The sequence below is a fragment of the Chelonia mydas genome, chromosome 1 (assembly GCF_015237465.2).
Source record: "Chelonia mydas isolate rCheMyd1 chromosome 1, rCheMyd1.pri.v2, whole genome shotgun sequence".
Lineage (NCBI taxonomy): Eukaryota > Metazoa > Chordata > Testudines > Cheloniidae > Chelonia > Chelonia mydas.
The window spans coordinates 123,957,213-123,984,033 of record NC_057849.1 but is presented as its reverse complement, the minus strand read 5'-3'; the positions used below and the strand labels follow the sequence as shown (position 1 = coordinate 123,984,033).

The 26,821-nt window shown below is 43.1% G+C and overlaps 1 protein-coding gene across 1 annotated transcript in view; it reads left to right on the top strand.

Annotated features, from left to right (window-relative positions):
* Window positions 1–786: 786 nt before the first annotated feature.
* Window positions 787–26,821, top strand: part of LOC102938635 (arylsulfatase E) — a 38,246-nt gene continuing 12,211 nt past the window's right edge. The window contains exons 1-5 of the mRNA XM_007072697.3: window positions 787–919; window positions 4,459–4,602; window positions 8,503–8,636; window positions 23,904–24,067; window positions 25,318–25,439. Of these exons, the coding sequence (XP_007072759.3) occupies window positions 787–919; window positions 4,459–4,602; window positions 8,503–8,636; window positions 23,904–24,067; window positions 25,318–25,439 (697 nt within the window). The remainder of the gene's footprint in view (window positions 920–4,458; window positions 4,603–8,502; window positions 8,637–23,903; window positions 24,068–25,317; window positions 25,440–26,821) is intronic.

The following is a 26,821-nucleotide window of genomic DNA, read 5'->3' as shown; positions in this document are numbered from 1 at the left end:
CCAGTGTCAGCAACTCTTCCACATATTCTGGAATATGCCCTGACACTTAAAAAATTGGAGTTACCTCTGAGCTCTCTCGGGATCCACCTAGCAGCTATTACACATTTCACCAACCCATAGAGGAATACTCCATACAATCGCACCCAGCCACTCAATGGTTTCTTAAGGGAATAACAAACCTCTTCCCTCAACCTTGACTTCCTACCCCCTTGTGGGACCTAAAATCTAGTGGTGAAAGGGCTGACAGGCCCCCCTTCGAAAACCTATTTGCTAGCATACATATTGATTAAAACAGGTTTTTTTTATTGCAGTTACCTCAACTAGAAGAATAGGGGAAATAGCAGCTCTGATCGTCCATCCCCCATACACAGTGTTCTTCCCAGATAAGGTTACACTCAGGTCACATCCAAGGTTCATCTCTAAAGTGACCTCCTCATTTCACATGAATCCATCTATTTACCTTCCCGCCTTATACCCTAAGCCTCACCGACACAATAGGGCGGCCATACTGCACACCCTAGACATCAGGAAAGTCCTTGCATTCCACCTCGCTAGGACAAAGGCCTCAGGAAGTCCCCATGACTATTCCTCTCTATGGCAGAAAGGTCTAAGGGCTCAGCGATATCAGCCCAAAGATTCTCCAAGTGAGTCTCAAATTGCATCAGACAGTGCTAACAAATTCATAACATGACCCCTCTGGACTTGATCTGTACACATTCCTTGAGATTGATCTCATCTGTCGCCTTCTTTAAGAGTGTCCCCATCTCAGAGATCTGCAGAGTAGTGATGTGGGCATCAGTCTACACCTTCACAGAACATTATGCGATCACTGGGAATGCTGCCTTTGATGCCATCTTTGGCTCCACCGTACTGTCATATGTGACTAACCCAACTCCGAAGTCCCAGCCCTCCAAGGAGGGTACTGCTTGGGAGTCGGCCTCAGTGGAGTACCCACAGGGACCCTACTCAAAAAAGAAGTTGCTCACCTTGTGACGATGGTTCTTTGAGATGTGTGTTCTGATGGGTGCTCCACAACCTGCCCTCCTCCCCTCTACTTCGGAGTTCCCACTATGACTCTGCAGTAGAGAAGGAACAGAGGACGGTTAGTCTGCATGCACTGGCTAGCTTCATGGTGCAGCACGAGGAGAGACGGCGCATGTGCGGGCTCAATGGACACTACTACTGAACTTCTGCAATCAGCAGCGCAGGGACGCAGACACACCTACAGTGGAGCACCCAGGAACACACAATCTCAAAGAACTATCGTTACTGCACTGGTTGAGTAATTTCTTCTTCTTTTATGCACAGTCTCCTTTCCTGCTTTTTACTGGTCAGCCTGGCCAGGACCCATCACAGAGATCAAATTGCTTGGTTCCTTTTTCTCCTAAGATGAAGCATAAAGTTGGAGCCCCTCTCTGTTCCTTATATCCCCAAAGGGATGTCTTTGTCTTACAAGTCAGGAAGGCCTCCTGGGCATTCAGTCTCCTGTGTCTTTCTGGGATGCAGAAGTCATGTTAATTCTCTGAGTGCAAGACCAGAATTACCCCTGCTGGTTTATCTCAGTGGCTTTGTTTACTGCTAATATGTAAATTGTGGTTAAACCCACAACTACTTTGTCTAGGACAGACTGTTTATCTCCTTTACCTAAGCCAGGCCGTCTGGTCTAAAACATGTTCTAGATGCATCATACAGAGGGAATTCATATCTTCACATCATGGTAAAATTGTGTATTATATATTAATAATCAGCATGTTATTAGCTTTCATATGATCCCTCACAAGGCATATTTTATACAGATATTATTGCAGTAGTGTGAAGGTTGTGAATATAAGAGTGCCTAGGGTCATGTCTGGAGTACACTTAAAATTTATATCAGCACAGCTAGGTTGGTGAGTGATGTGAAAAAAGCACACACCCTAGCGACATACTTATGCCAGCAAAGCCCCCACTCTAGATGCAGTTATGGTGATTGCATATTTAATGCCATTTGGGGAGGTGGGGTTCCTATGTCAGAAGAAAATTCCTTCTGTGGGTGTATCCTGCATCTACACTGGAGGCTAAGTCAGAATAGGCTATGCACTTCAGACATAGCCTTGGTGTCCTGTTCACTACATTGGCTTCCGTTAGAATATAGGGTTAAAGTCAAGGTCTCGATGATAATATTCAAGGTTTTCCATGGAAGAAAATTTGGACAATGCTTGTTTCTTCAGGACAACAACCTCCCTTGTCAGCCAAATTCCTCGGGAGCTATGAGCTATGTCCTTTGTAAGGATGAAGCATGTGAGAGCAGGAGATGGGGCATTGTTTCTGAAATAGGTCCAAGACTTTGGAACTCCATTACAGGAAGCAAGGAGGGGGAATGACTGCAACGCTCACTATCTTCAGAATGAAGGGTAAGAATCATTTCTTCAACATTGTGAGGTTTAGTTAGTTGCAGCTCTGGGAAGGCTAAGAAAGGGAGGAGGAAAAAGAGAGAGGGAGAGGAGAAAAGAGAGAAAAAAGAAATAAAAGCAGACACCAGCCCCTTCACCTCCTGAAAGCCCTTCCTCCCACTCCAGACCTCTGATTCAAGAGAAGTAGAAGGAAGATTGAGACCATGACTGTCCTGTTGTGATTTCTATTTTTACAATGGCTCTTTTTAGTTACTCAGACAAATAGTGATGAGTGGTGTTAAATGAATCTCATCAGAATAGCCTAGATAGGATGTCCAGTAAAAGTATCTCTCCAGCATTTTAAGAAAATAGTCATAATACTCAGCTAACCAGGAATTTGTGTAAAACTTTAACAGCAGTTATGTTTGCTAATCCTGGCAATGTTACCCTTGACCCACTGTGCAAAGACCTAGGCAAGGGGGAGGAGAGATGGCCTGGGAAAAAGCAGCAAGACTGGTCTAGCTGTGCCACTTTCTGATAGACACATCCTAATATTCCTTGAGGAGTCCACCTAGAATCCTTCTTTTTGTAGTGTTGGTAGGGAGGTCTGTGTGGATTAGTATGTTGTTCAGAGGTATGTTGGAAATATTCCTTGAGGAATCCACCTAGAATCCTTCTTTTTGTAGTATTGGTAGGGAGGTCTCTGTGGATTAGTATGTTGTTCAGAGGTATGTTGGAAATATTCCTTGAGGAGTCCACCTAGAATCCTTCGAGAAACTGTTGAATTGGAATTCATTTGCAAATTGGATACAATTAATTTAGGCTTGAATAGAGACTGGGAGTGGCTAAGTCATTATGCAAGGTAACCTATTTCCCCTTGTTTTTTCCTAACCCCCCCTGCCCCCCCAGACGTTCTTGTTAAACCCTGGATTTGTGCTGGAAATGGCCCACCTTGATTATCATACACATTGTAAGGAGAGTGGTCACTTTAGATAAGCTATTGCCAGCAGGAGAGTGGGGTGGGGGGAGGTATTTTTTCATGCTTTGTGTGTATAAAAGATCTTCTACACTTTCCACAGTATGCATCCGATGAAGTGAGCTGTAGCTCACGAAAGCTTATGCTGAAATAAATTGGTTAGTCTCTAAGGTGCCACAAGTACTCCTTTTCTTTTCACAATGAATGAGTATCCCTTCCACTAGTGCACTGGGCTTTTGCAGTAAAAATGGCAAAATTCTCCCCTGTGTGCAACATCTTGACTATGCTCAACCCCCCAAACAGAAATCCCTTTCTCTTTGGCAGAGAAAACATCAGCCTTTTGGCTGTGTTTACACATTCCTGCTAACACAAATATTTTTGTTTATAAATGAACTATTTCGTGTGAAAAATGTTCCATTCTTCCATGCACCTGGAATTTGTTTTTCTTCAACTTTGCTTGGCTGACACCTCACAAGCAAAGTTGTGTCAGATTCCATCTGCATCTAACCTAGAGCCAGAAAAAAAGCTCCATTCCTGCTTCGAATCCAACTCAGGATCTGAACCATTAAGGTAGATCTTTCCCCACAAGAAGCCCAAAGCTCAAAGAAGGTTGAATCTAAAATTCTTGTTGTAGCCCCTCTCTAACAAGACCAGTTAACTGGAGCTGACCACAAAGACTATGTCTACACTCCGAGCTAGAGGCATGATTCTTCTGCTCATACACACATAGTCACACGAGTTCTCATAGAGCGAGCGCACGTATCAATACAGTGTAGCCCCGGTAGCATGGGCAGCGGCAACAGAGGCAGTTTCAAGTGGATTTGTACTTGGCACGGCTCAGCCGTGCTTCTACTGCTGCTGCCGGTGCAACCGTGCCTACACTTCTATTTATACTCACACTAGCTTGATGAGAGCTAGTACATGTACAAAACCAGGGAAATCACACCCCAGCTCATAGTGCAGATGTAGCCTAAAATGTGACATTGAATAAACACCGAGCAATATATTTCAAGGCCATTTAGGGTTGTTTTTTGGGGGGGGAGAGGGGGAAGTTGTTTTTCAACTAAAACTCTCTTTTTCTGAGACAGTGACGATTTATTTTTTGTTTTGTTTTTAGAAACAAGCACGGTCCATTCCTCCTCTTTGTTTCCTTTTTACATGTCCACGCACCCCTCGTCACCACAGAGAAGTTTCGTGGGAAGAGTAGACATGGTTTATGTGGAGATAACGTAGAGGAGCTGGACTGGATGGTGGGTAAGTGGTCTTTTTGAATGAGATTGGCTTTATTTATTTAAATTTGTCTAAAAAAAATTTAAAAGGCATGGTAGATCCCCATTATAATTTACAATAACAAATAGATTTAAACTGCCTGAAACAGGTCTCTACAATGTACATATGTGCCCAAGGACCAGCACTCTGTTACACTGCCCCTTGCTTTAAACATGTACATGTCATTCTTAGGATGCAAATACAAGCAGTTGTTTTGGAGTATCTCTTTCTTTTAATTAAAACTTCTTTTAATTAAAACTGTGCAGTGCTGTGATAGTTACAGAGAAGTATAATGTAATCAAATTGTAAAATACAAACACTTTATTACATCTGGCCTCAAAGAATGCCTTTAACATACATTTAATTCAGCATGGTTCAAACATGACGGTTGTCACTGTAAAGTTGAATTTGCACAGTGTACTCACTTTCCTGTAGTTTATTTCTTGTTGTGCCTATCTGTCTTAGGTACCTATATGGCTGTCGTCACCTAAGTATCTGAGCACCTCTCTCAGTCTTTAATGTATTTATCCCCACAATACCCCTGTGAGGTAGGGAATTTTGATCTAGTGGCTAAGGCACTGGATTGGGACTCAGTGACTTGGGTACAGTTCCCGTCTTTGCCACTAACCGACTGGGTACCCTTCAGCAAATCGCTTCTCCTCCCTGTGCCTCAGTTTACCCATCTGTAAAATTAATTACACTTACTGCAAGAAGCCTTGATATCTACAGATGAAAAGTGCTATATTCGACCGAGGTATTAATAATAATTATTATTATAATTATTATCACAATTTTACAGCTGGGGAACTAAGACGCAGAAAGGCTAAATAATCAAGGTCACACAGGAAGTTTGTGGAGGAGCATAGACTAGGTTAGTAGCCTAACCACTAGACCATCCTTCCTTTTGATGCCCTTCAGCTGTTGCTCCTTCGTCTGTAGCCACAGGAGGCACCTATTGCCAGTGATGAAGCTATTTTGACGCAGTATATGCTGAGGTCAGGAAAATCACAGGTAAACCTTGATCTGCATAGCCTACCGCTGTCAGTAGTATCAAAAAAGTTCATTAGGAAATAGGATTTGAATCTGCACCATTGAAGGTAATGGAATTTTTATCATTAACTTCAGCATTGTGAACAGGTTCTGACCACTAGTGCACAGATGGATCTCAATTTGTCTTTGCTCATGAAGAGGCAGAGCACTTTAATATGGATGAGAAAGTATGCAGCATTATTATTATTATTATTATTATTATTATTTAAGCACCAGCAGGTTGCACAAGCTAGAGAATGAAGACAATCCTGGCCCCAGAGTTTACAGTCTAAAAGAACAAATGACAGTGACAAAGTACACTGAGAGGCCTGGATGAAGGATTACACATTGAATTATTCAGTGGCTGATTTTTATTTGTAATTATAATATTTTGTTGGCATCATTGCAGAGCCTTGAAAACTTTATAATAACTTTCCTTTGGATCCTTGTTTTTCCTAAAATGTGTGAACTTTCCTTTTATGATGGAGGGGCAATAACAAAGATGTGATGATAGTAGAAAGCTGATTCTTGGCAAGAATTTGGCCCAGAATTCTTCATATAGTGACTGATTGAAAGATTGAAATAATTAGGCTTGTTTAGTCTGGAAAAAAGAAGACTAAGGGTGGGGACATGATAACACTTTATTGTACATAAAAGGTTGTTACAAGGAGGGGGGCAAAAAATGTCAGTGTCCATTGAAGGAATTGAAAGATTCCAGGGCTGGAATCATGAAAGGATGTAGGCACCTAACTGCCACCTAAATCCCAGAATCAGGCCCCAGAGGGATTCACAAAACCCCCACTCAGCTGCCCCCTAACCCTGTAGGTGTCTAAAGTCACTTGATGCCTAAATGTTTGCAGTTAAAGTTCCCTAAGAGCCAAAATTTCTGCCTGTGCACATGAACACTGCAGCCCCATGCCAGACATCCAGAAATGACTCAGCCCAAGTGCGATGTACAAACTGGGGAAAGATAAGCGGGCTTCTCTCTGCCCAATTTGCCTGTGGGGCCTGATCAGATAAGATGGCTTAGAGCTCACTTACTGGATCGGGCTCCTACAGGTGAACCTACACAAAACATGGGATGGGAGGAGGAGGACCATCCTCATAACTTTTAGCTTAGTGGGTATGATACTCACCTGAGATGTAGGAGACACACACACACACCCTGCTCTGCATGAGTGGGGAGAAGAGCTCTGAACAGGGATCTACCATCTCTCAGGTGAGTGCTCTAACTGCTGGACTAGAGGAGACTGTGCTGTGAGGCTCCCTCCATCTTTGCTGTTGAAGCTGTTCCACTCTTAATAAATAATGAAAGAATCATTGGGTGAGAGAGAAAGACAGCACACTAGCCTGAGAATGTCTCTGTGGCCTGGTGGTTCGAGCACCTCACCTGACAGGTAATAAATGGCAGAGTCCTGTTCAAATCCCTTCTCCCTCTCAGGTTGAGGGGGAACTTGATGAGTTTCCTAAATACTGGGCTAAAAGTTATGAGGTCAGACCTGCTCCCCAGCTTTTTGCAAAAACAGCATAGGTTTCTGTCTCAGATCCTAGCAAGTGGTCCCTGCTGGGCATCCACTAGGACTGCTTGAGGAGAGTCCAAGCCCCTGTGCTCTGGATCCACAGGGTGTTAAGCTTCTGGAGCCTCAGCAAGCTGCTGCACTGTTCCTCCCTTGGCCAGGGTACTGACTCCCAGTCTGCTACCCCTTCTTGGAAATGGGCCCTAGGACAGGTGGACTGAAGAGCTCCCTCAGAAACAGCACTTCCCCCCAAGATACCCCTCTTACTTAAACACACCTCTCCTAAAACTCCACCCAAAAGGTGTGAAGCTTCTGAAACTCTCTCAGGGGCAGGCAGTTGTGGTGAAGCATTCGACATACACACACATGCTATGTACAGTCTAAAACCTTTATGTTCTTCTATACTTAATTGTGCAAAGCACAGGAGAGCACAGAGCATTTAAAACACTAAACACTAAACCCATATTTAATTCCCTTACCAAGCCAGGGCGTGCTTTGAGCTGGTATCTGAGTCTCTGCGATGGTCCAGAGCTCTTGGGGCTACCTGGGTTCAGGAAAGTGGGCAGTGCTTGCCCTCCCCATGGGGCTGCTACTTGCTATGTGACCTCGCTTTCCTGGCCAGGAGAAAATGGACTGCTGCCCTGAGCAGACCAACTTCAGCCCTTTTTAAAAACCAGTCTTTTGTCCAAAGGGAATACATTTCCAGCAATTGGATACTTATGAGTCAATTGCCCTCTACTGTTAGTCTTATGCCACCAGTTTTTGGAATTTTCAACCCAACATGGAGACAAACAGACCATAGAAAAGGCAAACATTTGAACACTGAAAGTGGAGTTTGCAGCCTGACACAGATACTAGGGTTCATAATCTCACACAGAATTCATAAATTGTACAGACATATTCCCAAATCATCACAGTGCCTAATCCAATGAGAGGGTTTGCAGCCTCCAAGCAGAGGGAGGAGCCTCCCTGCAGCCCAGACTTAGGTGCCCCACTCGCTGAGAGGAACAGGGTTTAGAACACCCCTCTCACCTTAGTATCTCCCATTGACTAGTTTAGGTGGGGAACTGCTAGCATATTGGCTTTTGTAGTTCCCATTCTGAGGTGCCCTCTCTCCCCGTTCATTGTATGTGGATCCTCAGTGCCCAACTCAGACATGATGAATCCCAGTGATTTTCTACATGCCTAAAAGGTGTGGGGACCCTCAGCATCACCATGCCTAAGTTCCTTTGTTGATCTAACCCCCACTGACTTCACTGGTCTTTGGATCAGGTCCTTAATGACATATTTGTAACCCCGTTTCTCAATACTGAATAGCACTATTTTTCTTCATTTACAGGCAGAATTCTGGATGCTATTGACAAAGAAGGCTTGAAGAATAACACATTCACTTATTTCACATCTGACCATGGAGGATCCTTGGAGGCTCAAAGACAAAATGCCCAATTGGGTGGTTGGAATGGAATACACAAAGGTGAGAACTCTGTAGACTATCTGTCTGTGGGACCTTATTTTAAGAAAGAAGATGCTATAAATAGGTCCAGGTTGAATATATTTATAAAAAGTTATATTCTGCTTTCTCTTGGAGCTCAGAAAGGCAACTAAAACCCAATCTCCAGATTTACCAGCATCTATACTTGTATAACAATACTGTGGTATCTGAGCACCAGTCTTTAATGTATTTATCTGCAATACCCCTATGAGTTAAGGAAGTACTATCATCCCCACATATGGATGGGGAACTAAGGCACAGAGAGGCTGGTGTGCCTACTGACATAGGAAGTCTTGGCAGAGTAGGGACTTGAACCCCCATCTCCAAGGCCCTGGGGCAGTGCCCTAACTACTAGACAATCCTGCCTCTCTTCCATACCAATAATTCTATACCAATAAATGAAACTGGATAATGGCATGGAGCGTATATTTATAAAATTTGCAGATGACATCAAGCTGGGAGGGGTTGCAAGTGCTTTGGAGGACAGGATTAGAATTCAAGGTAATCTTGACAAATTAGAGAATTGGTCTGAAATCAACAAGATGAAATTCAATAAAGAGATGTGAAAAGTACTTCACTTAGGAAGGAAAAATTAAATTCACAAATACAAAATGGGCAGTAATTGGCTAGTACTGTTGAAGAGGATCTGGGGATTAAAGAGCAGTGCTTGTCAAGCAGGGGTATGTATACTCCTGGGGGTACTCAGAGGTCTTCCGGGGGGGCTCAACTTATCTAGATCAGTGTTTCTCAACCTGGGGGTTGCAGCCACCAGGGAGGGGTCATGGGATGGCCCCCCAGGATAGTAAAAATCTGGGGGCAAATTTGTCTCTTTCATCCCGCCCTTGCACCCATGCATTCTTTATCCAAAATACTCATTTGGCACTGAAGTTAAATAGATGTTAACAAAATCAGAAAAAACAGTGTTTTTCAAAGTGTGATTTAAAATCCCTTTCTCTCTCCATTGCTCAGTTTTAATGAGGAGTCCGGTAGCACCTTAAAGACTAACAAATTTATTTGGGCATAAGCTTTCTTGGGTAAAAAAACCCACTTCTTCAGACACATGGCGTGAAAAATACAGATGCAGGCATAAATATACTGACACATGAAGAGAAGGGAGTTACCTCACAAGTGGAGAACCAGTGTTGACAAGGCCAATTCAATCAGGGTGGATATGACCCACTCCCAATGATTGATGAGGAGGTGTCGATCCCAAGAGAGAGAAAATTGCTTTTGTAGTGAGCCAGCCACTCCCAGTCCTTATTCAAGGCCAAATTAATGGTGTTAAATTTGCAAATGAATTGTAGCTCTGCAGTTTCTCTTTGAAGTCTGTTTTTGAAGTTTTTTGTTGAAGGATGGCTACTTTTAAATCTGTTATAGAATGTCCAGGGAGATTGAAGTGTTCTCCTACTGGCTTTTGTATGTTACCATTCCTGATGTCTAATTTGTGTCCATTTATTCTTTTACGTAGAGACTGTCCAGTTTGGCCAATGTACATGGCAGAGGTGCATTGCTGGCACATGATGGCATATATCACATTAGTAGATGTGCAGGTGAATGAGCCCCTGATGGTGTGGCTCTTGCGGTCAGGTCCTCTGCTGGTGTCGCTAGAGTAGATATGGGGACAGAGTAGGCAACAGGGTTTGTTACAGGAGTTGGTTCCTGGGTTAGTGTTTCTGTGGTGTGGTGTGTAGTTGCTGGTGAGTATTTGCTTCAGGTTGGGGGGGCTGTCTGTAAGTGAGAACTGGCCTGTCTCCCAAGGTCTGTGAGACTGAGGGATTGTTTTCCAGGATAGGTTGTAGATTGTTGATGATGTGCTGGAGAGGTTTTAGCTGGGGGCTGTACCTGAGGGCCAGTGGTGTTCTGTTCTCAATTTTCTGTCTCTTGACTCTTGTCTTGTGATGTTATCATTTCACTATTTCTCCTGTTATCCTAGGCTTTGTCTGTACTAGCATTTGTCCTGCTGTTGTAATTGATTGCCAATTGCTTGTTAAGTGACTAAATGCTAATCTAGACGCAAACATTTGCAAAGTATCAGGACATGGTGGCTCAGCCTCAGGCAAACCACAAAACTTTGTGCCTGAGAACAAACATCTGTGGAGAGCCTTATCAACACAATTAGCATTTACGATCAATTAGCTCAAATTATAACAGGACCACCAACTCTAGTCTAGACAAAGACAAAGCATGAGTCCCCCAGGTTAGACAGGACCTGGATTTTTAATATAAAAAGAGGAAACATAAATATGTCTTCCCTCCCAAAAACAAACATACAAACAAAAAAATGCATAGGCCCCCAAACCTTCATGCCACCTTTACACATCAGAAGAAAATCAAACAAAGGCACGGTCTCAGTTATTGCCCCTTTAAAAAATGAAATTATCTGTTACCCTGATTTTAGGGAATTAGGAATGTAACTGCTGACTCTGGGACTGAAAGATTGGATCTGGATGTGAAAATTTTGTTCCTTTCCACCATTGCAAGTACATATAGAACAGCGTGCTGGGAGCACAACAGAATAGGTTAGGGTAAGAGAAAGCCGATAGGGGAAAGAGACCCTCAAAAAAATCTTGCCTTGAAAATAGCTACAGGGTTAGTTTAGTAGTCAAGATTTTTGAGGTTGTTTAAGTGAGATACAGTCCCACTAAAATAATCATGTAACATCCAAATTTTACACTTCTTATAACTTTTTTTTTTACACATACTTGGGGTTCAAACTATGGCTCTGATCCTGATATTACTCTCTCGGGATCAATCATGGATAATTTCCATTACCCACTTCCCTTTTGGGGAAGCAATAATTAAAAAGCTATTCAGGGACTGGGGTTGAATTTATGGTGCAAATTTAGGTCATTTGATCAAGAGGTTCCCAATATATGTTCTCCCCCTGCATTATGAGCTTTTTTTAATTTTCAGGTTTCAGAGTAGCAGCCGTGTTAGTCTATATTCGCAAAAAGAAAAGGAGTACTAGTGGCACCTTAGAGACTAACCAATTTATTTGAGCATAAGCTTTCGTGAGCTACAGTGAAGTGATGAAGTGAGCTGTAGCTCACGAAAGCTTATGCTCAAATAAATTGGTTAGTCTCTAAGGTGCCACTAGTACTCCTTTTCTTTTTTTAATTTTCAAAGTACTCTAAAATCCACATGCATAATGAGATTGTCTATGATATTGGTATGCCACAACAGGGGCAATAGCGCACGTTTGGAATAATTTGGTTCAGGCATTCCTCAGATACTGGCCCCCCAAAAAGAATATTTTAATATTCTAGTTGCTCTAAAACTGACAAGCCTTGTGAGATTACCTTGAGCAATGGTATTCCACAACCGAAACTGAAGTGGAAGGGAACTCCCATTGAGATGAATGGATCATTTCACACCACCCAGAGCTATTGTGTTAGATTATTCATCTCTTTAGAGCATCCTAATTCATCTCATCACACCCTACTGAGGTGAATGGGCCACTCCTTTGTACTGCAGAGGGCTGTGCAGCGCCCCTTCCTTTGTATATACTTCAGGGAGCTAGTGCAGCGGTTCTCAAACTTTTGTATTGGTGACCCCTTTCACACAGCAAGCCTCTGAGTGCGACTCCCCCCCCCAATAAATTAAAAACACACACACACACGTATATAGATATATATAAACACTATTATAAATGCTGGCGGTGAGGCGGGGTTTGGAGTGGAGGCTGACAGCTCGCAACCCGCCAGGTCATAACCTCGTGACCCCCTGAGGAGTCCCAACCCCCAGTTTGAGAACCCCTGAGCTACTGTAAAGTCTGGGGCTCCCTGCTGTTCCTCTTGCTGCCTCCAGCTGGTAGGCTGTGAGGAGCACATCTATCAGGTACCATCCTCCTTTCTTCCCATGGCCCTTCCAGCCCTACCCAGGGCATGGTGCGGCCAGAAGGAGGGCAGAGCTGATAGCTAAAGTGGCAGATCATTCGCCTCCCAGGGGGGCCCTCCAATCATGCCCCTAACACATCTTCTTCAAGAAACAAGGGGAATTAACTGCAGAAAAACATGGTTAATGCAGGTCTTGTTCACACTATAGCACCTTTGCCAGTATAGCTATGCCAGCTAGACTCACCCCTGCTTAGTACCCTCTTCAACTCAAGAAGTGCGTTTCAGATTCCTGCTAGCACATCCAGTCTGACATACCTTCTCTGGCTTGTCAGATTGGGTTTATATCTGCTGGTGAACCACAGCACCATTCATTAGACTGCTTCCCAAGCTGGTGAACCACCTGTGGTTCATTAATTTTATACTAGTGTAACTCCACTGATTTCGTTGGGGTTGCTCCTGATTTACACTGCTACAAGTGAGGAGAGAATCAGGTCTAGGCACCGACTCCATGGTTGCTCCAGGGCTCAAGCACCCATGGAAAAATATAGTGGGGGTGGTCATCACCCACTAGCCAGAGCTGTTCAGCTGGGCCGCCATTCAGCTGTTTGGCAGCTGGCATGGGGCCTCGGGGGAGAGGGCAGAGCATGAACAGGAAGAGGTGGAGCGAGGGCGTGGCCTCAAGGGAGGGGGTGGAGTGGGGCGCAGCCTTGGGGCGGAGTTGGGGTAGAGCACCCACTGGAAAAAATAAAAGTCAGTGCCTATGCGAAGACTTGTCCCTGCTCCTAGATCTTTACCTAGCAGATCTCATTTTTCCTTTTTAGTGAGAGGTTTTGACAGCAGCTGTATTGCCACGTACCTTTGCCATTCTTTAAGCAAAGGCTCCACATACTTAATACATTGTGGCTGTATGTTTGACATGTTCATGAGGGTTAAGTCTCAAGTATTACCTTCTTCAGAGAATAACTGACTTCTAGCACTAATTGTCTTTTAATGTCTGCTTTTATTACATAAGGGCCGACCTTAATTTGATCAGCTTTGGACACCCACAATACAGTAAAGGTTCCATGCATGCTATTAGGACCAACAATTTTCCATAATCCATATCCCCCTTTGTTTCATCTTATTATTAGGGTACCTTTACAGCAGTGCTAGAATGTGGTCCAATTTTTGTTATTTTTCCCGGATTCCCCCATCTTGTTCCAACAACTGACTATACCAAGGCACTTGCAGTCTTGATTGGTCCTTAGCTATAGATTTTTGCTGGGCAGCACAATAAATCACACTATTTATTCCACCCAATGAGTCAGTAATGTTTAGCATAACAGAACTCTGATTAACATTGTGGGTCTATTCCAATAATATCATTTCATTTTCTTCTTTTACCCACTTAGAAGCATGCCATGCTACAAATACACATGAAGCATTCTTCCTCAGAACCTGTATGCAATTACTTATTGCTCTATACCTCCAGACACAAGTTCCTCCCCCTTGAAACCATAATATAGATTTATTTTTTCCTGGGTCTCTATTTATAATCTTCTGCCCCATTGACATTATATTAGCTATGTATGCCCACATTTGTCCTTCTTTTATCCAAACCCACTCACATAGATGCCCACTTAAAATCACAGACATATTAACACACTCTTCTTCATCCCAAGGATTGGTTGGCATTATCCATTGGATATTTAGTGTTTGATTTCCCATTACATTTAATACTTCAGACTGTTTGGTTATTTCCGACCCTTTCCTGTCTAACCCCACAGACCATTAGCACGACATTGTGATGTTGTTCTTTCCTTCTGCTGCTTGAGCATTCCTCGCTGGTAGCACAGCTTCCAAACTCACACCACCGCACAGGATCCAGCAAGCACCAATCCCCAAAAGAGCCAGAACAAACGGAGCTTCATCTGGTATCATCTGAGTCACGTCTTCCTTATTATCTTTAAAAAAATGACAGAAAAACCTTTTCTCCCTTAATAGCGGGAGTGTAAATGCTAGATTAACAATTATATACATGAAAGGAAAAGGAGGACTTGTGGCACCTTAGAGACTAACAAATTTATTTGAGCATAAGCTTTCATGAGCTACAGCTCACTTCATCGGATGCATCCTTTTTAGCGTGTGCAATAGGCTTATTATATGCAGACCTCATTCCCCTTTTCTTCCATTGGGTCCACCACAGCTCTCATTACCCACTCAGAGTCTGTGCAAATAGCTACTGCTATTGCCACAATTTCATCTGCTTGCACTGAGTGGGGCACATGCTGTCCCCTAAAAACAATTCCATCAGATACCCTTACCGTAGCAGCTCCAGTGTTTGGTTTACCTTCTTCATAATAACTGGACCATCCACACACCGGATTATATCTACTTTTTCTACTATGTCCCCTAACATTGCTCCAATAAGGGTCCTTCTGGAGGGACTTCAGGCAGAGGGTACTCATGCTGTTCCCCTTTAATTATAAAGTCAATATGGGACTGGGGACAAGAGTTGTAATTTTTCCATATTTACATTTTTATTCAATAATGTCAGTGTTCATTTGGCTAACCGAGAACTAGATACATGACCATCATTAATTTTTCCTATCAGCACATATTTTACCAGGGAGTGAGATGTGTTAAGGAGCATCGGGGACAGTCTTACCAGATAGTCCCAATGTTGTAGAGCCCAGATCAGTGCTAACACTTCTTTTTCAAATGGGATATATCCCTGTTCTCCCCTATTCAGAATCTTAGAGGCATATGCCACTGGTTGGAGCCCTGTTCCCTGATCCTGACTGAGCCCCACACATATCCGTGTATCAGTAGTAGCCAATTGGAAAACAAAGGGCTGTCCCACTTTTGGATAGGCTAATGCTGGGACCTGTGCTAGGGCTTGTTTTAATTAAGTAAATGCTTCCCACTGCTCTAATCCCCATTCCCATTCACTATTCTTAAGCAACTTATACATCAGAGAAGCATTTTCTTCATTCTCTCAATAAAGTCCTGAGAGAAGTTAGCCATACTCAAAAAAGGACGCTAGGGTAGATATATCTGTGGGAGCTGGTAATGCTTGTGATAATTCTACCCTTTGTTTATCTGGTGACCTCCCTTCCTGCCCTAATGTAACTCCCAGGTAATTTACCTGTTGCTGACACATTTGAGCCTTCCAGGGGCTAACCTTAAACCCAGTCTCTTATTTTTTGCAGAACCTGATTTAATATTTCCATGTTTTCCTCCTTAGTTTTAATACTGATAAGGATATCAGCCACATAGGAGATAATGCTATCCTTATTGGACATTCCATGCCACATCTTAACCATATGTGTATGGCAAATAGTTAGGGCGCTATGAAAACCTTGCAGGACTCCAGTAAACCCAAATTGTTGTCCCTAAAACATAAATGCTAATTTATACCAGTAATCACTATGTAAGTGAATGACAAAGAAAGCGTTTGACAAGTCCAGGACAGTAAACCATTGAGCTCTTCCTGCTAGGGATGCCATTACCTCTGGTTACATTGCCTCTACTGGGGCAGTTATGGGTGTCGTCAATCTCCAAGTTTCCCATTTGCTTTTAAAAGAGGCCAAATAGCCCAATTGTTTGTACTTTGCTGTTCTACTATGACTCACTGGTCTAAGAGTCTCTGTATTGTTACAGGTAGACCAGTTTCTGCTTCGTTAGGGTATTTGTACTGTTTTTGAGGTGGGGAGATCAGGTCTGGTAATAAGGATCTCCTCTCCAATTTTTCCACACTCAATTTTGCTAGTAGCCCAAACTTCCTTATGTTCCTGGGCTGTTTCTCATATCTCTGCAGGCCATTTGGTCCATTTTATCCTTTCAGCAGTTTGAAGCAGGATACTGGCTAGCTGCCCTTAAATAATAACTGGTTGCCATATAAGGTATTTGGTTGGTCTGGGGGAATTTGCCACAACGCTTTATTTACTAGATCAACTACTAATTGGAAATCTTTCAATATATCCATTCCTACAATACCATTACCATCTAAATTTATTAAACCAAATTGCCCCATTCCCTGTTTCACTCCCACCCAAAATTGAATTAAAGGGCTGATTATCTCTCCCAATTATCACTTGACTCTTCCTTCTTTGCTATCATTTCTGATGTTATGCTTATATTGCACACTCAGCCAGGTAATATGCCTGAGTCCTAAATTCCCTTATGTAATTCACAGACTGCTGCTACCCTAGTTCCTACCCTCCTGTCTACTACTGTATTCCTGGTTGTGTCAATCATACCACTCGACTACTCTTGCTTGTGTCAATTGTCCTCTTTCTCTCAACCACTTCTGGCTGGCTCATGGATTTATTACCCCAAGGGTTTTTTATCTGCTAGGGTGGTCTCAGGAATACCTAGAGGAAACAGCACATCTGTCTGATAAACGACTGACACAAGCAGTATACCTCTAAAACAAGTAACCCTTCATTAACACAACAATCCCTGTCAATAGGCTAGGACGGGGTAGTCAATAGGCAAAACACAGTCCAAATCCGGACTGCCAGAGGCTTTTGACCCATAGGCGCGGACTCCGTGAGTGCTCCAGGGCTGGAGCACCCACAGGGAAAAATTAGTGGGTGATCCACAGCCACTGACAGCAAAGCTCCCGCCTCCTCCTCACCCCCCGAGCATGCTGCGTCTCCACTCTCTCCCAGCACTTTCCGCCCCCCCTATCCCCACCGCCATCTAACAGCTGTTTGGCAGCACTTAGGACTTTCTGCGAGGGAAGGGGAGGAGCAGGGACATGGCACACTCAGGGGAGGAGGTGGAGAAGAGGTGGGGCAGGGGCGGGGACATGTGGGAAGGGGGTGGAATGGGGGCGAGACGAGGGCGGTGCAGGGGTGGGAAGAGGCGGGGACAGAGACAGGAGGCGGGGGGTCGAGCACCCACCAGGCAAAGGGGAAGTCAGCGCCTATGTTTTGACCAGTCTGGGGGGCACACTGGGGTTAGGGGCTTCAGCCCCTGTGGGAGGTGTCGGGGCTCAGGGCTTCTCCCCTGCAAGGCACTCGGGGCTTCTGCCCAACAGGAGGCCCTGCGATTCCTGTAGGTTTAAAAATATTTACCAGAGCTCTGCTCCAGTGCGCTCTGATTGAGTTTAAACCCTGTGCGGGGCTGTCAGCAGGAGCCCTGCTGCCTGGGCCTGACAGCCAAGTAGCCCCTGGAGCCACAGTTAAAGTCACCACTCCTCACTCCAATCAAAGTCTGAAATTGTGCCCCTGAGTCACAGATCTTGCAATTAAAATGTTCACAATTCCACCTAAGCTGATGAGGGGTGCACATTTCTTTTCTTATCGTGGAGAAACCCCCTCTGATTGGCAGCAAGGGAAAAAGTAGCCAATCAGGGTTGCTTCAGGAAGCAGGTGGTGCTCTCTGCCCCTGCCCCTCAGCAGGCGCCATTCTTATAGGAGACCGGAAGGAGAAGAGTTCAGTGGCTGGTATCAGCTCTGCTCTTCCCTTCCCTCTACTCCTGTGACAAGGGGAGGGCTCTTGTACCGCTCCCTCTCCTCTCCCTTGCCTCTGTATGGGGGGTGAAGAGCCACAGGAACTGAAGGTTTAGCAAAGGTAGTCCTACCTATGGCATTTTTGACATTTAATGGCACCGTGTTTAAACATGGCAGCAAAAAAAAGGAAAGGTGACACCGAAAACCATTAATTTAAAGAAGAGTGGACTGACGCTTACTGATTTATTTTGCCACAACATCCAAAGGATGCCCAGTATGTTTAATTTGTACAGGGATTGTGGCTATTGTTAAAAGTGGGAACATCAAATGGCACTACCAAAGGAAGCACGTGGATTTTGACCACAAATATCCACTAGGCTCCCATTTAAGATCAGACAAGATTACTTCGTTAAAGGATGCAAATTTTCAGAGCACCAATATTATATCAAAGGCTACTTGTGCTCAGGAAAAGGCAACTGAAGCTTCACTGAGGTGCAGATGGGTAATAGGAAGACTCAGGAAAGCTTTTACAAATGAGAACATTATTAAGCAATGTATGGTTACTACAGCTGAAACCTTTTTTGTGGAGGAGAAGCACACTGATGCCTTCAGACAACTGCTATTGTCAGACACAACAGCTCTTAGACACAATGAGATGATGGCACAAGACATTTTCAAGCAGTTGTGTGAGAAACTGAAAATTGGAAAATTTTCCATGGCAGTGGACGAATCCTGTGATATCAGGTACACAGCACAGGTAGCACTGTATGTCTGGTTTTTTGATGGAGAGAAATTTATGGAGGATTTGCTGTCCTTTATATACCACATAACAATCGCACAAGTAGTGAGGATTTGTTTAATTCTGTTCAGATTATTTTGTCTAATGAAGGTTTTCACATGACTTGGATTGTCAATTACAACAGATGGCTCTCCTGCCATGATCAGTACTCACTGAATGCTTGTGAAACATCTGCAAGATCTGAACCCCAGTTTGATTTCCTATCACTGTGTATGCGCCTAACCACACTTTGTGCAAAGCTTAGCAATGAGTATGCTAGTGTCAATGGTGATTAAACTTTTCAACTTCCTTTGGTCCAAGTCATCACTGTCACACGTACTGTTCAAAAGCTTTCTTTCAGAAGTATCTGCCGATTACGATGACCTGTTAGTTCATAATGGCATCCTCTGGCTGAACAGAAGGCTGTGGGAAATTTGAGTTCATGTGGAAGAATGTCTACATAACATTCCAGGGAAAGAGGCAGAAGAGCGACATGCATTTTTGAGGGATGGCACAAGCATGAGCATCCTGTCCTTCCTTGTTGATTTGACAGGACACTTATATGAGTTCAACTTAAAGCTACAGGGGCAAAATTTCAATGTAATGGATCTCCACAGCTGTGTCACTTCATTTCAAAACAAATTGAGTCTCTTCAAAAGAGATTTGGAAACTGGGGAATTGCGGCATTTCCTGATGCTGCTAAACTGCCGGAACACTGCAGATGTGAATCAGATGGCATCATCTCTAGACAGGCTTCTTCAAACCACCCAGAAGAGGTTCCAAGAATTATGAAAATGTTAAAGGTATCTTCCTGTTTGTAAGGAACCCATTTGTGGTACAAGGAAATGGCACTTGGTTTGATCAAGCAAAAACATCCTTTCCAGATGTGGAAAAAGCAGAACTACAACTGGAGCTTGCTGATTTACAAGCAAATGGAAGTGCTTAAGGTGCAGCACACCCTATATCTGAAACTTTCTGAAAGATCCTTGCGCTGCACTCTATGTATCCACACTTGAGGAAGGTGGCATTTAACATTGACTATATTTGGCTCAACATACATGTGTGAGTCAGCATTCTCAACAATGAACAACTTTAAAACTTGTCATCACTCCTTTCTGACTAATAATCATCTGTGCAATTGCCTCCATCTGGCCTTGACTGAACTCACTCCAAACTTCAAGGCCCTTGTCCATCAGAGGACCTGTCACTTTTCCCACTGGTGGTGAGTAGTAAAACTAACTATACGTTATTCATGCATATTTTAGTTTAAATTTATAGTGCTGTAGAAAATTACATTATCAGTAATGATACTACAGTTTTAACAGGTACTTCACAGTAATTATTCATGATTCTTTTTCTTAATACTGGTATAGGTGGGTGTGTATTTCTTACTGGAAAGACTTGAATCATAAAAGATAAAGAATTCATATGTACTAAGTTATTTTCTTTCAAACTTTGATACTTACAATAAATGAACCACAAAAGGCTTGAAAGTTTCAAATATGTTTATCTATAAACATATATACCTACAATAATTTGATTGACAAAACACATTCAAAACTTAAGCAGTTGTCTAAAAGTGTTTTAATGCTAATATTTGCATCTATTTGGTATTTTATCAACGTACTTTCTCAAAATCTCAGGTGTAATGTATTGCATCTTTCTTGGAGGTTATTTTTAGGTTATACAGTGGTTTGATTTTATTTTTCATTTAATGCACTACAAATATAAGCAATAGGCCCTGGATACATTACACAGTATTGTATGTGTTTGTTGAACAGGGGCACTTGTGGTGTGAAAAATGTTTCTCTGGAGTCCGACCTTGACTATACCTTGATCAAGAAATGTGGATCTTGACAAAAAATAATTGACTACTCCTGGGCTAAAAGCATCCCAAACTGCAATAACATACAGTTAGAAGTGATGCTGAAGTGGCATCGCCCCGCTTCTGATGGACTGTCTTCAATGGGTCGTCAACAGCGGACTTTCTAACAATCTTTAGGGATCTCTTGAATAAAGTTTCATCTCCCTCTCAGGTCCTTCTCTCTGGTCTCTGTCTCTCACCGGTCTCTGTGTCTCTCTCTCCCTCTACTTTCTGCTCTCATCCACTCTCTGTTCTCTTTCTTCTCAATCTGCCACACATACATTTACACTGCTCCTTTCTGCTTCTTTCTTGCGCCTTCTCCTCACATACACTGTCTGACACTTACTTTCTCTCTGACACTCACTGAATGCTCGCTCACCCACACACACTCTCCTCTTGCTCTTCAACACTGACTGACTCTCTCAGATTTTTATACCATGCTTGTTTTTCTCACTTTTGCTTATATTTTTTCTGTCAGAACTCTTGGTGCATGTGCCAGCATTGCAACATAGGATCTAATGCACCCAACCTTCTGACCAACTGTCTCACCATTGTTTATTATTTTTCCTGCCAGTTCTTGTTTCTCTACCTTCACCTAATGGTGGGATGATACCTTAGTGATGTGCTTGCCTATCACAAAATGGCAGCAAGTTTTCAAAATGGAGTAACTCTAGTTCTCTGCCATCAGAATGGTCTAGGTATACTCGGTCCTGCCTCAGTGCAGGAGGCTGGACTTGATGACCACTCAAGGACCTTTCTAGCCCTACATTTCTATGATTCTGTGTACATAGAGATACCATTTGGCGAGCTTTCACAACTGACAATCTGGTCCACAGTGTTGTTTTTGTACCATGTTATTACAAGAAAGATACAGCAGAAACAGAAGGGGTTCAGAGAGAGGCAATGACAATGACTAGAAGAATGAAGAGATTTTTGTATAAGAAAAAAAAGAAAAAATTAGGGCCATTAAGTTTAAAAAATAATGAGTCAGAGGGGCCACGATATAGATATAAAAATAATAAATGGTTGGGAGAATATACACTGGGTGTTCCTATTTATCCTCTCTCATAACAGAACAACAATGGAACATCCAATGAAACTGAAAGACAACAAATTGACAGCAGATTAAAAGACAAAGTTTTTAGCCCAATGCATAAACAAGCTGTGGAACTCATTGTCATCATTACAAGTCATCATTATGGCTAAGAGCTTTGTATAGTTTTAAAAAAAAAGGATAAATCACTTTTATGGACAAGGAAAACATCTACTATTACATTATGGGACAATGCTCTGTCCTTGTCTCTATGGGTTCCACGTTTCCTGGCGGATTTTGCTAGCCTCAGAGGCTCACTGTGACCCTCCACATAACCCTTCTCTCTCTAGAGACAAGGGTCACAGTCTACTGAGCCATTTTCATCATAAGCCAGCAAGAGAGGTGAGGAGAAGCTATCCTCCTTTGCACAGTCTTTGTTGTCTCCCAGTCTCAGTGATTAATCGGGGGGAGCCCAGGCCCACCCTCTACTCCAGGCTCCAGCCCAGGGACCCTAATAGTATCAGCTGTGGTAGCTGACCTTTTAGAAACATGACATGTACAATTCCCTGAGCTACTTCCCCACAGCAGCCCCCACTTCCTCAGGCTCCACTTCATCCTTACCTCAGGGCCTCCTTCCTTGTGCCTGACATGGTGTGTACTGCTCAGTCTCTCCAACAGCACAGCTTCCTCCCACAGCTCCTGACATCCACCCCGACCTGACTAACTGGGAGACTTTTAACTAGTTTCAGCCAGGCCCTGATTGGCTTCAGGTGTCCCAATCAACCTAGCGTTCTCCCTGCCTTCTGGAAAGTTCTTAATTGGCCCCAGGTGTCTTAATTGACCTGGAGCAGCTGCCATTTCACTTATCCTGGTACCAGGGATTTGTTTAGCCTGGAGCTAATATATCTATCTCCCACTACTTTTCTATAGCCATCTGGCCTTGCCCCGTCACAATTAGATGAGATTTTTAAAAATTAGAACAGATATGAACCTTAATGCTTCAAAGCACAGTCAAAGATACTTCTGCTATGGACCGGTTATTCTATCATTGTCCACTAAAAGGTTCTTCTACCTTCCTGTCAATTTGCCAAGCATAAAATTCTGGCCACTATCCTCAGCCCACTGGTTTACTGGCCAAACTAGCATGTTAACTTTGGTGCCACATGTCAGTTTCCTGTGATACTTTTCATAAGTGCCTGTCTGACTCGCCACAGGGTGGCAGGCATAAAAGAGCAGAACTAAGGTTATTTGGGTACCTGAACTCCATATTTTCATACTTTACAATGTTTGTTTTTTAACTTAACTTAGAATTTCCTGAGTACCAGGGTTTTGGTATTAAATTACATTGTTTTATTAAGGTCCTCCGCTGCAGTTATTTAATACATATTTATAATCTTATGTGTAGCTCAACAACGTTTTTTTCCTCTCTGGGAATTATTTAGCATTCTCTTTGGTTTTCACTTTGAAATGCCATTCAAAGTAGTGAATATTTTGAGTTAAAAGAGAGCCAGTTCATTATGATGCCTAGGGATTGGGGTGGAATTGAGAGATAATTAGAAGAATAGAGAGAGAGCTCAAAGAGATGCCGTACAGACTACATTCAAGGGCTGTAGATAGCCTCAGAGTCTCCTTTGCTGTAGAGTATTTATAGGGTCCTCTTTGGTGCGCTGCAATACTTCATATTCCTACATAGCATACTTCCTTCTAGAATTGTCTCAGAGCATCCCTGCAGTTGTAGATTATTTCGTGGAGTCCTTGAAGACTGTCAGCCATCTCCCAGAGTCTTCTTCTGAATCTATGAACTATTTTGCTATGCTCCCTCTACTTCTGGTTGGAACTGCCTGATGAGCCCTTTGTATTCCAAGGTTGCTTTCCTGAGAGTCATACAGGATTTCAATCTCTCTTCCATTGACTTTGTGTTTGTTCTGTCAGATCTTGACAATCAAGGAGCCCTCTACTGTGCTTAATTTATATTTAAATCACAAAATTCCACATTAATGTTACAGATCTGAATTTTGTTTATTTTGGAGGTTTTAAGAACAGAACTGCTCCCCTCTGTCCAAAGAGCCTCACAATCATGAATTGCCCTAGATGCCATAGGAGAAAATGGCCTAATATAAAGATGGTAGTAATAAGCAGCTGGGAAGAGCAAAGTTAGCACTGCCTTTAACCTTGGCTTTCCTTGCTCTCCTAGATTTAGTGAGATTTATTTTCATTTAAAGAGTATTTGAATATTGTATTCTAATCTGTAAATTCACAATAACTTGAGTCTCTGTCCTAATGACTCATCACTTCTGGTGGAAAAGGCATGGGAGGCTGGGAAGGAGGGATCCGTGTGGCAGGGATATTCAGATGGCCAGGAGTATTGCCTGCGGATACAGTTATTGATGAACCTACAAGTCATATGGACATTTACCCCACAGTGGCTCACCTGGCTGCAGGGATAATGCCTCAGGACAGGTATGGAGACTGTTTCATAAACCATATTTGCTGTATTTCAGTTGTAATGAAAAGACTGATATTGTGCATCCTAATATACTGTTGTTTGTTTTTAAAGGGACATTGTCAGGTTAGAAGTCATACAGTTTTTAAAAACAAATGTCTTTATCTTTCCTCCTGCTTAGTTCTACCTATTCTGTATGATTTTAAGGAAAACACAAAGAAGACTGGTTTACTTCTTAATATAAAAATAGGATTAATTATAGTTAAATTCTGTTTTCTTTCATAAACAAACGATGGAAACAAATGTGTATGTGTGATTCCCTGGGATGATTCTGGTTTTCTTTAAAGAAAAAAACCCTCTTGTATTAGAGGGGTGCATAGGAATTTGGGAGGAAGAAATGTTTTTTTAGAGCATAAACCAAAGGACTGGGAGACTGGACACCTGGGTCCTATTTCTGGCTTTGTCACTAATTCAGTGTGTAACTGACGGTGGGCCCGCCACTTAGACCAAAATTATAAAACTTTGGTACTTAAAGTTAGGCTCCTAAATCCATATTTAATCATCGACATGTGACCTGATGTTTCAGGAGTTCTGAGCGCCGGCAGCTCCCATCGACTTCAGCCTTAGTCACCCAAGTTAGAAAGAATGGATTTCCCTGTGGCTACAGTTTACGCTTCTGTAAAATGATCGTGCTAACATACATCACCATGGTGATGTTTTTGTAATGTACTTGTGTTTTGAGACCCTTGGAGCAAAGGTGCTAAGGAGGTGTGAGATATTAAGTGTTCCACTGACCCAATTAGAGCTGGCTGACATTTTTCAGACAAATAGTGTATTTGATAGAAAATGCACTTTTGAGTGACTTGAAATGATTTGTTAACCTGACATGAATAGTTTCAGCCATTAATAAAATAGCTGGAGGAGGTGATCCTGCCCTTTGGTCGCCATCTTGTCACTTTTAGCCCCAGTGGTTGGGTATTCACCCAAGAGGTGGGAGACCCAGGTTCAAATCCTTGCTCTGGAACAGACCAAAAATAGCATTTTTCAATTCCCTGAAAAGTCCGATTTTTTTTTTTTCAGAACTACCACTGAACTGAAAAATCAGTTGCTCAAGTCTTTATAGCTGTGCAATAATATGTAATTTTAAATGTTCGCATTTCCTGATTCAAATGGTAGCTTGTTTAAGAATTGCCATTTGCAATGAGAGTACTGACTACAGAATGTGCTCACCCTAGTCTGGTGACTTCCATTCTCTCCCTCACATTAGGGTGATCGACGGCCAAAACCTGATGCCTTTACTGCAGGGAAAAGTTCAGCTTTCAGAGCATGAGTTCCTGTTTCACTACTGTGGGCTATATTTACATGAAGTACAGTGGCACCAAAAGGACAGTGAGTATAAATATTTTCCCCACAACAGGTCAGATTAGATGATTAATTGTTCTTCTTGGCCTTCAGATCTATGAAACTATGAAACAATGGGTAAGTAAACATATAGCAGTGTGTGTATACATTATAAAAAAAAATATCCAAAACAATATGCCCTACTGCACATGCTTTTCACATGCACATGAGTCCCTGGGGAGAGGACAGGAGGACAAACACATGACAGATATTGGCGGCAGGTACCATAGGCTGGGGGAGGCTCTGCCTCCCCAAAAAGCCAGCCGTGGCCCCACCCACACTCTGCCCCCAGGCACCCTTCCTGCTTCCCGCCCGCTTGGCATGCAGCAGTGCGGCTCCTCCAGTCCCCCTGTGTGGTGGCCCTGGTTTGGGCTGGGATTGCGCCACTCGCCCTCCTGGAACCAACTAGGGGCAGAGCTCTTCTTGACCTGCTGCTCGCAAACCAGGAAGAATTAGTAGGGGAAGCAAAACTGGATGGGAACCTGGGAGGCAGTGACCATGAGATGGTCGAGTTCAGGATCCTGACACAGGGAAGAAAGGAGAGCAGCAGAATACGGACCCTGGACTTCAGAAAAGCAGACTTTGACTCCCTCAGGGAACTGATGGGCAGGATTCCCTGGGAGAATAACATGAGGAGGAAAGTAGTCCAGGAGAGCTGGCTGTATTTTAAAGAATCCTTACTGAGGTTACAGGGACAAACCATCCCGATGTGTAGAAAGAATAGTCAATATGGCAGGCGACCAGCTTGGCTTAACAGTGAAATCCTTGCTGATCTTAAACACAAAAAAGAAGCTTACAAGAAGTGGAAGATTGGATAAATGACCAGGGAAGAGTATAAATATATTGCTCGGGCATGCAGGAGTGAAATCAGGAAGTCCAAATCACACCTGTAGGTGCAGCTAGCAAGAGATGTTAAGAGTAACAAGAAGGGTTTCTTCAGATATGTTAGCAACAAGAAGAAAGTCAAGGAAAGTGAATGAGGGAGGCAACATAGTGACAGAGGATGTGGAAAAAGCTAATGTACTCAATGCTTTTTTTGCCTCTGTCTTCACGAACAAGGTCAGCTCCCAGACTGCTGCACTGGGCAGCACAGCATGGGGAGGAGGTGACCAGCCCTCTGTGAAGAAAAAAGTGGTTCAGGACTATTTAAAAAATCTGGATGAGCACAAGTCCAGGGGGCCAGATGCGCTGCATCTGAGAGTGCTAAAGGAGTTGGCGGATGTGATTGCAGAGCCATTGGCCATTATCTTTGAAAACTCTTGGTGATCGGATGACTGGAAAAAGGCTGATGTAGTGCCCATCTTTAAAAAAGGGAAGAAGGAGGATCCTGGGAACTACAGGCCAGTCAGCCTCATCTCAGTCCCTGGAAA